Raw genomic sequence first — 11,942 nt, forward strand, 5'->3', positions numbered from 1 at the left:
GGGAGGGGGGAGGGGCGAGGCGCGCCCTGGGTCTCCCCACAGCCCGCATGTGTTAGGGGGCAGGCAGAAGATCCCAGCCCCAAGGGTTGTCTAGGGGGGTCTTGGAGCATGGAGCTGGGGGGGGGCTTTGCCTGCACTCCGGGCTCCGCCCCCCTCGCTGCTCTCCTGGCATCCCCAACCTCCCGCCGGCTAGAGCTGGGGCTGGCGAACTTGAGATCAAGGGAGGGGGCTTTACTCTTGTGAAAGAGCGTGGGTTACTGTCCTGCCCCCTGGGTCTCACTCTGGCTCTTGCTCTGTTTCCTGATCTCATTTGCTATCTCTGCTTTCATCTCTGTCTTTATTGGTCCTTCTGTTTCTTTCCAGTGTCAGCCCTGCCCTTCTAGCCGAATTACCTCTGGGCAAGTCTCGTGACCCTCCTAACCTCATATATCTCACCTGTATAATGGGCTAATAATACCTAGTACCCTGGGAAGTCCGGCGGGGTAAGTGAGGTCATGTATGTGAAAGAAGCTCAGGCTGTACAGATATAAACTATTATTTCTTTCTCTCTCCTGAGCTGCCTGCCTTTGAACCTCAGTATATTTTACTGTTTCCAACCCCCTCCCCAAGTCTCCATGTCTCTTCTGTTTCCCAGCTGTTTTTCTTTCTGATGTTCTACTTGAGACATTGTGAGTCTATTCATTTCTTCACTCACTAACATTTATTTATTAAACACATACTGTGTGTGCCCGGCCCTGTGATAGGTTGCAGGGGATTAACTATATAGATGAGAAGATCAAGACCCTGCCCTCTGGGATTCCACAGACTCTGGAGAACAGGCGCAGGCAGCAGAGCCTGCGTAAAGACAGGTCATTACAATACCAAGTGATAAGAGTTTTTGTTGTCCTTGGACTCTGAATTCCTCTATCTCTGTCACAGACCAATGCTTCTGAATCGCTTGGAGGACCTGTTAAAAATTCAGGTTTCTCACTCCCCAATCTTAAGGTTTCTGGCTCATTCATTCAATCCACAAATATTTATTGAACACTGTCTTGTGCTGGGCACTTTTCCAGGCACGGGGAATGCGGTAGAACAAAACTTAACCAAGGCCCTGTCCTTGCTCAGCTTGCGTTCTAGTAAGTCTGGACTGGCTAAGCCCAGGAATCTTCCTTTCGAATCAGAACTGATACAGGTGGGCCTTGGACCACCCATTGGAAGCTTTTCCTACGTCACGCTTCGCTGTGTTTGTGGTGTGGGGGGGTGGTTCATGCAGCATTTGGTACTGTGGGGAGCAGCCTGTTCCAGCCCTTCCCACCTGTGCTGGCTTCCCCAGGCAGCTCCCAAGAGGTGGGGAAGGGAGTGCTGAGAAGACTGAAGACTAGGTAGTATGTGGACTCCCCCCATGCCTGGCACTTGCTCCTCCTGGCCAAAAAAGGGAGGCACCTAGCACCCACTCCCTCATTCTTTTTTTGTTGTTGTTGTTAATTTTTAGAATTTAGAGACAGGGTCTTGCTCTGTCACCCAGGCTGTAGTGCGGTAACATGATAATAGCTTGCTACAGGAACTCATGGGCACAAGGGATCCTCCCGCCTCAGCCTCCCAAGTAGCTGGGACTACAGGATTGCACCACCACACATGGCATTTATTTATTTATTTATTTATTTATTTATTTATTTATTTATGGTAGAGACAGTCTCACCATGTTGCCCAGGCTGGTCTTGAACTCCTGGCCTCAAGCAATCCTCCCACCTCAGCCTCCCAAAGTGCTGGGATTCAGATACTAGCCACCACACCTGGCCTCCCCCATTCTTTTTTTACCATGATGTTCTTTTCACCCTTGGGTTGAAGTCTAAAGGACAGTGTTCCTCACTTTATATCTGTGTTTGAGGAGACCTTTCCCAACCCCTGTCTCCTCCTCTGTATCTGCAGCTGCACTGTGTACAACTGTACCTCCTGCCTCTGCCCAGCTTCTTCACAGCATCCATCCACCTGACATTGATCAAGCCTGGTGCTGTACCACGTTGAGTGTTGGGCACTGGGGCTAGAGAGGTGTGTGGCAGCTCCACCCTGAAAGATAGGGTGTGGTGACCCTCCTTCTGGCATCTAAGCTGTGTGGTTATGGGCACTGCAGGTCTTAGCCTCTCGGAACCTGTGAATCAATCATCTCATCCATTTCTTGCACTCTCTTTGTCTCTCAAGAGTTGTCAGTCTGGGGACCTTGGGTCTTCCTGAGCTTCTCTGTCGCCCATGGGTGGGGGAGAGGCTGGCAGGGGCCTCTGAGAAGGGGTGTCTCTGGCCTCCATGGCCATGGTGTGGTGCCCTCCCCTCCTCAGCCCACCCCTGTCTTATGCCTGCAGGCTGCTTCGAGGAGACGCCGTGGTGGAGCTGGGCCTCAACGATTACCTAGACATTGTCTGCCCCCACTATGAAGGCCCAGGGCCCCCTGAGGGCCCCGAGACATTTGCTTTATACATGGTGGACTGGCCAGGCTATGAGTCCTGCCAGGCAGAGGGCCCCCGGGCCTTCAAGCGCTGGGTGTGCTCCCTGCCCTTCGGCCACGTCCAATTCTCAGAGAAGATTCAGCGCTTCACACCCTTCTCCCTCGGCTTTGAGTTCTTACCTGGAGAGACTTACTACTACATCTGTGAGTGGCCAAGGGCACACTGGATACCTCTTGGGAAGGGTAGGGAGGGGGAAGGAGAGACCTGGGAAGAGGAGGGGGCTGGGTCTCTAATGTACACTGGGTTGGGGCCAGGGCTGAACTCAGGACTGAGGAGGGAAATGTCTAGTAAGGCGAAAGTAGGAGGAGCTAGAAAAGGGGGCCAGGGAGATGAGAGGCCTGGATGGGGCCTGATACATGGGTGTGGCCCCAAAGTAAGGAAACGCTTTCCAGGGACCTGGAGAGAAGAAAAGCTGGGAGGGTCTGAAACAGTTTGAGGCATACAAAGGGGTGACTCCCTGTGCTAACTTCTTCCCAATTTCCCACTACCCAGCGGTGCCCACTCCAGAGAGTTCTGGCCAGTGCTTGAGGCTCCAGGTGTCTGTCTGCTGCAAGGAGAGGAGTAAGTGGGTTGGGGGCATGGACCCTACTGGCTAATGTGGGGCCTTGGGAAGGAGGGAAGGAGTGAGAAGAATCTAGGAGCATCAGACTCCAGGGGTCCTGGTGAAGCTTCAAGCTGTGGTCTCTTCTCCCCATTTAGCCTTGTGGGAGCTTCTATTGCACCATCCTCTCCCCACTTCTGTTTTGTTTTGTTTTTAGATGGAGTCTGTCTCTGTTGTCCAGGCTGGAGTGCAGTGGCACGATCTTGGCTTACTGCAAGCTCTGCCTCCCAGATTCACGCCATTCTCCTGCCTCACCCTCCTGAGTAGCTGGGACTACAGGCACCCGCCACCATGCACGGCTAATTTTTTGTATTTTTAGTAGAGACGGGGTTTCACCGTGTTAACCAGGATGGTCTCGATCTCCTGACCTCATGATCTGCCCACCTCGGCCTCCCAAAGTGCTGGGATTACAGGCGTGAGCCACCGCCCCCAGCTCCCCCACTTCTTTTTTAAGAGACAGGGTCTTGCTGTGTTGCCCAGGCTGGAATGCAGTGGCACGATCATACTTCACTGCAACCTCAAACTCCTGGGTTCAAGCGATTCTCCTGCCTCAGTTTCCTGAGTAGCTGGGATTACAGGCGCCGGCAACCACAACTCACAGCTGGCTAAATTACTTTTTATTTTTTGTAGAGATAGGAGCTCACTGTGTTGCCCAGGCTGGTCTTGAACTCCTGACCTCAAGAGATCTCCTGCCTCCCAAAGCACTGGGATTACAGGCGTGAGCCACCACGTCTTGTGTGGCCTCACTGCACACTTTTTTTTTTTTTTTGAGACAGAGTCTCGCTCTGGCTCTGTCGCCCATGGTTGGATTACAGTGGTGCAATCTCAGCTTACTCCAACCTCACCCTCCGGGTGCAAGCAATTCTCCTGCCTCAGTCTGCCGAGTAGCTAGGACTACAGGCATGCGCCACCTAGCTTTTTTTTTTTTTTTTTTTTTTAGTAGAGGGAGAGTTTCACTATGTTGGCCAGGCTAGTCTCAAACTCCTGGCCTCAAGTGATCCGCTCGCCTCAGCCTTCCAAAGTGCTGGGATTACAGGCATGAGCCATCACACCGACCTACTGTACACTTTTTTAAGCTGGGCCAAGAGAATGGCGTGTCCAGGGGCAAGGCCCTTCAAGGCCTTAGCTGAGTTGGTTGCCTCTATTGGCAATTTTGGGGAGGCTTGGAAGTTGGGGCTTAGAAAGGATGAGGTCATAGATCTTGGGAAGGGATTGGCTGGTTTGGGAGACCCTGGAGGATGGTAAAGGAGGGAACTGCTAATGGGAAGGGGAGGAAGGAGGCTGGTAAAGTGGGAGGACTGATCAGTGCTACCCCTCCCCCTCACAGAGTCTGAGTCAGCCCATCCTGTTGGGAGCCCTGGAGAGAGTGGCACATCAGGGTGGCGAAGGGGGGACACTCCCAGCCCCCTCTGTCTCTTGCTATTACTGCTGCTCCTGATTCTTCGTCTTCTGCGAATTCTGTGAACCAAGCAGACCTTCTCTCTTACCCCAAGGAGCCAGAGCCCTCCCAAGATCCCCTGAAGGAGGGGGATCCTTGCTGCCTGCACTGGGGGTACCCATTCAGACCGACAAGATGGAGCACAAGGGAGATCAGAGGGTCTGAGGTGACCCTTGCAGGTGCCTGTCCCCTCATCACAGGCTAAAGAAGAGCAGCAGACAGCCTTGGACACTCTGAAGCAGAGGCAAGACAAACACAGGTGCTTTGCAGGCTGCTCTGAGGGTCTCAGCCCATCCCCCAGGAAGACTGGGATTTGGTACGATCAAATCTTCAAGCCAGCTGGGGGCCAAGGCTGAAGACCTGGGGACAGGTGGATTGCTGGACCAGGGCAAAGAAGAAGCCCTGCCATCTGTGCCCTGTGGGCCTTTTCCCTGGGGCAGCACCTTGCCCTCCCCACGGGGTCACTCACTTGTCTTCTGTGAAGACGGACTCTTCATGAGGTTGAATTTCATGCCAGTTTGTATTTTTATAAGTATCTAGACCAAACCTTCAATAAAGCACCCGTCTTTTTGTTGCTCTCCCCAACCTACTGCCCTCAGGCCCCTTCCCTGATAGCAGGACTCCCTGTGGCCTGTACTCTCAGCTTAGCTTGGCCTGACCTCCATGCCAGCTGTGCTCAGGCCATCCATGCCAGGCCTCAGTGGGCACCCCTCTGGGCAATGTGGGGTGGGTGCCAGCAGCAGCTGTGGAGCTTGGCACCCTCTCTCACCTCCCCAACTGGCTTCCTGTGCTGAGGAGGGGCAGATGCTCCTGACAGCCCATCCGCCTGGGGCCCTGCCCAAGTCCTGGTAGCACCAAGCCGGGTGCCCAGCAAAAGCAAGGGTTAGTATTAATAGAAAGACAGCATCTGGGTTTCAGAATGCCTGGGTCCCTGAGAGTTGGTCATCCCTCCCCCTCCCCAAGGGCACTCTGGGCGGTGCCTGGCCTAGAACTGGGAAGGTGGGGTCAGATCAAAGCCTCCTTCCCCAGCGGCCTCTTTGTTCCTAGCTTTTATAAGGAGGAGGAGGTGGGGCTGAGGAGGGAGGGCCCCCTCTGCTCTCAGCCCACACTGTCTCTTCCACCTCTGGTAGGCGAGGCTATGTATGATCCCCACAAGGCGAAGTGGGGCCCTCTTTCTGAATGGTGTCCTGGATGGTGCCTGGGTAAGGGGCGCCGCTTCCCCTGCAGCTGCACTTTACCCGCCCCGGTGCCCCGCAGCCTCCACCGGCACAGTGCCAGCCCGCCTGGCACCGAGCCAGCGATCGATAGGTGGATGTTGTGCTGATTAGCTCGGCCTGGCTGCGGCAGCGAGAGGCAGCGTGTGAACACGGTTACGGGGGCGCGGAGGAGACGGCGGTGGCGGGAGGGAGACAAGAGGGAGGGCGCTAGGGGTCCAGAGACCGACACAGAGGTGCTAGGGTTTGCGAACCCCTCCCCCACCCTTTGCACACCTAGGTCAGATCCCGGTCTCTCTCGGAGCGGGCGGGGGTCCTCTCCCCCACCACCATGCACCGATTTCGGCTGCCATCGTTCATGTTAATTCTATTGCTCTGGCTGAGGCCTTGGGTGGAGGGCAACACTGCGGGCAGAGCAGACTCCAGTCAGTCCCCTCCCCCATTCGAGGCCACCTTTCAGAAAACGCCTCTTGTAAGTAGGTGCATGTATCAGGGCCTTCACCCCAAACCTTGATCTTTAGCGGGGGCGAGGGTCTGGGGCTCGAAGGAGAGGGTGTAGTCGGCTGAAGGAGAAGCTATGGGCTAGGTCTTCAGGTCCTGGGTTCAAGTTCCATCTTTACAGTCATCCAGGAGAGTGTCTATACGTTGCCATGGAAACCGGCTTACTGCTACCTCCGCCCCTCCCAAGTGAAGCCATAGGCGGAGTAGATTGGGAGCGACTGGTTAGCAGCCCTTGCCCTGGATTGAGAACTGTGGGGGTCTCACCCGGCTCCCAGCGGCCCCGGGCCACCCATCCCTCTTTTCGCGGAACCGGGCGGGCGCGCTCGCTCTCGCGGCTGGGGCTGGCGCGCGGATGCGCCGCTGATAAGAACGCATGTGCGAAAGAGACGCGGGGCCCAGTCAGCTTTCCCCGCACTCAGACGCACGCCCTAAATGTCGGGCGCTCCCACTTGACGCGGACACACGCCCCTGCCGGCCGCCCAGCCCCTTGCAGGTGCAAGAGCGGATGCCTCAGCTACCACGGGAGCCTGGCTGGGGAGGTGGTGGGGGCGGGGGGAGTCATAAGCTTAGGCCCGCCCAGCCACAGGCGCTCAGGCCAAGCCGGCCTTCCCTACACACACTTTGCTCATAGCATGCGCAGGCGGCTGATTCAGTCCCGGGGCGCGTCCCCATGGAAAGCCAGGACCGAGTCCACTCATGGGGCCGAGACGGGCTGCAGGCGCTGGGAGGTCTTCCCCACGAGAAGCCCTCGAGGCGTGTTCCAGGGCGCGGTTCCAGGAGGCTGGGCAGGCCTGAAAGTTTTGGGGCGTAACCGATCTCCCCTAAACTCAGTAGCGCTAGGCGGCTCAGGGTGGGGCCCTCAATTTGCTGGGCCTGCCCTAGTCTCTCCCAAATAGATGCGAAAACTCCACTCATCTTTACCTCGCCCTCTTTCCCTGTTTGAGAGCCTGAGAGTCTCTGCGACCGGGAATCCTGCTCCACACTTTCTGGGGTTGCAAATCTCCCTTTTCCTCTCCAGATTTAACCCTGAAGTTTTGTTCTTTTTCTGTCACCTCCCCCCTTTTTCTTCTTCCTTTTATTAGTTCCTTCTTTCCTTTCTTTATTTTTCATTCATTCAGCACATTGTGAGCTTCCAGCGCGCCTTTCAGTAGGCCAGACGCTAGCTGGGGTCGTCGGGGTATCCCCAGCGGTGACGCAATTGAAAAGGGTGCACTCTGGCTTCCAAATAGCCAATAGAATCCCGGGGCCTGGGCCATGAGGTCATCAGCGGTGATGCCCATTGGTTCAGGTCTGGAAGTGGGGAAGGGGTCCCCATAGCAACCGACGGTGCGTCCGAGTGCAACCTGGAGAGTAATGTTTGCCTGAGCTGCTGTGGCAGCTTGGGATGGGGTGGGGAAGCTGGAGTGGAGCTCAGCTTCCCAGGTCCTGCAGCCCTAGCCCAAGCAAGCTCATCTCTCTTGAGAGCCTTTTTGTCTTTCAAAGTAATGGTTAGCACCACTTAACGGAGAAAGATTAGGAATAGGTTGGTTATTGGCGACAGCATTGGGGTACTGGGTGCAGAGCTGCTGCCACCAGGAATGTCAGTACTGAGATCCTGTGTTCATCTGCATATCGTCTGCATCTCATTTGCATTCTCTTCATTTAAGGTCAAATTGGGCAGACATCTCCACATCCCCAGCCCTGTCGCCTGTTTCTGGAATCTATCACTGAGTGGCTCTGTAATCTGTCCCTCAGTTTTCCACCTTCATATCACACCTCTCCTCGAGTTCTCCAGTGTCTGTTGGGGACGGATGGGGCAAAGCCAGCTACAGAAGAAAGGATAAGGAGTTTGTTCTCCCTCTGGATGTTTGGTGACAGATGGAGAGTGCTGGTCTATACTGCTTGAAGACTAAATTGGCAAAGCCAGTGGTGGGGGGAGGTGCCCCGGCTGGGTGGAGGGTCTCCAGGGCCAAATCACCCACATGCCTGGTGGGATGCTGGAACTAGGGATGCCTGGTTGCAGCAAGGGGCAGGCCCGCCCACCTGTCTGGTGCCAAAGCAGCTTCCTTTCTCCAATTAAACACTAATGAGGTGTCATTAACCCTTACCTTGCCTGCCAATCCTCAAGTCGAACTCAAATTCGTGGTCTCACACTGAGGGAAGGGGAGGAAAGGAGGGCTTCCGGAGAGCTGAGTGGTGGTGAGGGGACCAAGAGAAAAGAAGGCAGGATCACAGGCCTGAGTAGTATGCACGGTTATCCTCTGCGGGCTTCTGAAGGATCCTAGAAATGGGTATCCCACTGTCAGAAGGCATTTATTCTTTTGTTCCTTGATTCAACAATTATTAAGCACCTCACCTACTCCTACTAAGTAAATACTAGGCTGCATACTAGATGCTGGGGATACACACTTGCATAAGACAAGATCACTTCCCTTAAGGGATCTTCAGATTACCCAAGGAGAGAGACTCGCCAATGAGTAATTATAATGCAAAGTGAAAATGCTAATATAGAGCTATATACGAAGTGTTATGGGAACATGGGGAAAACAGGTCGTCAGAGAAGGCTTTGATTTTGAAGGACAAAGTTTGTGGCAGAGAGGGGATGTGTAGAATAATGTCTGTGAGTTTGACACAATGTGGGTCTATGTTTGGATGTGTTTTCAGGACTGCTGGTGTCTGCCCTCCCAGAGCGGCATGTTTTGCATCCGTATGTGTGTGTGTGAGTGTGTATGTGTGTTGTGTCTGGAATCCCTTCTCCTGAAACAGATTGTGGTTTTATTACAGATCAATGTTTGCTGTGAAGCTCTTCAGCAGATTGGCCTGAACCTGCCCAGCCCAGGGGAGGGGAAGTGGAGACTGATGTTGGCTCCTCGGGAAAGGGTGGGCAGGCACCATCTTCACACCTGGGGGCCCAGACCCCTGGCTCCCCAAGTGGCAGTAGGCTGACCAAGGAAGGCAAAGGGTTGGGTCCTAGGCTTTGTAGGGTGTGCCCAGGCTGTAGTCCTCTCTGTCCCTAACTCCTCAGAGGAGACACGGGGGTTACCGCTACCACTCCCCACCAAGATCACAGGCCCCCTCCCCCAACCTGTTCTTCTTCTGTCTGTGGAGGAGCAGGCCAGCTCAGACCTGTTTGCTGGCTCTCCCACAGGGAGCAGATCCTTTCCAGGGGACACAGAGGGCTGGGAATGCTGGGGCCTACTGGGTGGCTGCCAGATAGTCCACCCTGGCCCTCCAAGGCTCTCTCCATCCTGGATTCTCCCCACCCACTCTGGGGTGCCACCCTTCCGGTTTTTGCCCAGACACAACCATTTTTGCCAAGGAAGGCTTCAACCACTAGGCAGAGGGTGGGGGCCAGAGCTCTGGCAGGGAAGACTTGTTGGGGGTGGTGGTTGTGATGCTACTCAGAGACCTCTGCTCCAATCTCTCTGCCTCCTTGCAACCACTGTCTTCCTTTTTTTCTTTTTTAAGAGACAGGGTTTCACTCTGTTGCTCGGGCTGAAGGGCAATGGTGTGATCACTGCTCACGGCAGCCTCAAACTTCTGGACTCAAGTCATCCTCCTGCCTCAGCCTCCCAAAGTGCTAGGATTGATTACACGTGTGAGCCACTGCATGGGCATTACAGCCACTTTCTTTTCTTTTTTTTTTTTTTTGAGATGCAGTCTCGCTGCGTTGCTCAGGCTGGAGTGCAGTGGCGCGATCTCAGCTCACTGCAAGCTCTGCCTCCCTGGTTCACACCATTCTCCTGCCTCAGCCTCCTGAGTAGCTGAGACTACAGGCACGTGCCACCACGCCCGGCTAATTTTTTGTATTTTTAGTAGAGACAGGGTTTCACCATGTTAGCCAGGATGGTCTCGATCTCCTGACCTCGTGATCCGCCCCCCTCGGCCTCCCAAAGGGTTGGGATTACAGGCGTGAGCCACCGCGCCCAGCCACTGCAGTCACTTTCTAGAAAGCTAAACTTTGGTGAAAGTCTGGATCTAGGAAGACTTTTAAGGCTTAAGGAAAGTCTCTGGGGTCTGAGGAGAAGGTCAAGGACCCCTTCTTCCACAGTGTCGGGAATAGAGACTTCCTCTTTTGACTGTAACCTCCTCATCTCATTCCATCTAATCTTTTCCTACCCCTTGCATACTTTCCAACCCCTAGGTCACATCTGTCACTATGATAGCTATTAGAAAGCTTGGAAATGAGGGAGAACAAATGGAAAAGAGTCTGGGCTGGTCTTGGTGGGCAGGCCTCAGTAGATAACCTCTTAATTATAAGAAACCCTCCATTAATCCAGTGCCTCTGGGATCCTAAACACTGTGCTAAGTGCTTCCCAGGGATTATAGATCTTAATCCTCATAACGACCAGCTCCCTGAGGTGGGGCATTATTATCCCCATTTTACAGATGAGGAAGCAGTCTCAGAGAAGTTAAGTGACTAGCATAGTTAGCGAGTGGTAGAACTGGAATTCGAATCCAAGCCCAGGCTGTTCATTGCTAAGCCAATACTGCCTCCCTCTCAGCTTCTCTCGAAATAGCATTCAGAGGACTCATACACAACTCTAGTGTAACACCCCAGAGCTGCCTCCCCACTCCAGGCTTCATGGCTTGCTGGACTCATTAGAGGGATCAGGGCATGACCAGAATCAGAGGTGATTACACCCCAATGCCACCCACCAAGCCCTGCATCCTAATTTTCTGTGAACTGGACCACATACCAGTGCCCATGTTCTCTGCTGTCAGGCATGTATGCAGTCCCATGTCAACTCATGGATGTTAGAGCATCCTCAGAGCCATGCCGACACACACACTTGCTGGCACCCAGGTTTCCCAGTTAGGACTGCACCAACAGCCTGCCTGGGCTGGGCTCACACACATGGGCCCTGTGCAAGGTGCAGAACCTGTGAATATTTCATGCCTGGAGCTGGCAGCTGCCTCTCTTGCTCACACGTGTGCCTGACTTCCCTCTCACACGATCCTTGTTTATTTGTTTAATGAATTATTTATCCATGGCCCCTGCTTCCCTCCTGACCTCCCCCTTCCCCAGGCCCTAGCCTCCATGATTTATTGAACACAGCTCAGCTCTGTGGTTGCCACCTACTGTCCCAGAAGCTGCCTTGGGCCACACAGCCTGAGAGCTCCCTCTGTCCCACACCTGCTCAGCTCCCTGCTTCCTTGGCCCCTGAGGGATGGAGGAGAGTGAGGCATCATGTCAGAGTCCTCCCAGGAGCTGAGCTCAGTGCCCTGGGAGAGATCATGGCAGCCAGCAGTGTGCTAGCAAGCCCAAGTGTCACAGCCTGCAGGTAAGGAGGAGGAGGCCTGAAGCCCTGAAGACAGGACCAGCCCCATGGAGGGAGCTCCAACCTCCACAGAGGCCCTCATCCAACAGAGAGGTAGTTCAGGGCCCAGGCCTTAGACACCAGTTTTTCACACTATAGGTTGTGATCCACTGGGAATGGTAAAGTCAAGAAGTCAATTTTATGGGCCTCAACCAGCTTTTTATTTTACTGTTTTTAATTTTAAAACTAGAACAGAGGAAAATATCATAGTGGATCCTCTGTAGTAAGGGTAAGTATTGTTTCATGAAACTTATTATTTCAGTTGAGTATGTGTGTGTATGAGAGAGTGTGTGTGTGTGTGTGTGTGTGTGTGTGTGTGTTACTGAACTGCAATACAAAATATAATCCTACTGTGGTGGATCACAGTCAGGAACAATTTTTTTTTTTTTTTTTTTTTTTTTTTTTTTT

At 53.8% G+C, this 11,942-nt stretch overlaps 1 protein-coding gene across 2 annotated transcripts in view; it reads left to right on the forward strand.

Annotated features, from left to right (window-relative positions):
* The window catches only part of EFNA4 (ephrin A4), a 6,684-nt gene extending 1,580 nt beyond the window's left edge, over positions 1–5,104 (forward strand). The window contains exons 2-4 of one of the 2 annotated variants that reach the window (XM_017867775.1): positions 2,337–2,623; positions 2,973–3,041; positions 4,409–5,104. In XM_017867775.1, coding sequence (XP_017723264.1) covers positions 2,337–2,623; positions 2,973–3,041; positions 4,409–4,545 — 493 coding nt within the window. In that variant the 3' untranslated portion in view covers positions 4,546–5,104. The remainder of the gene's footprint in view (positions 1–2,336; positions 2,624–2,972; positions 3,042–4,408) is intronic. The other variant, XM_017867776.1, reaches the window with a different exon arrangement.
* Positions 5,105–11,942: the final 6,838 nt, after the last annotated feature.

Source organism: Rhinopithecus bieti, unplaced genomic scaffold (assembly GCF_001698545.2).
Source record: "Rhinopithecus bieti isolate Rb0 unplaced genomic scaffold, ASM169854v2 scaffold_4129, whole genome shotgun sequence".
Classification (NCBI taxonomy): Eukaryota; Metazoa; Chordata; class Mammalia; order Primates; family Cercopithecidae; genus Rhinopithecus; species Rhinopithecus bieti.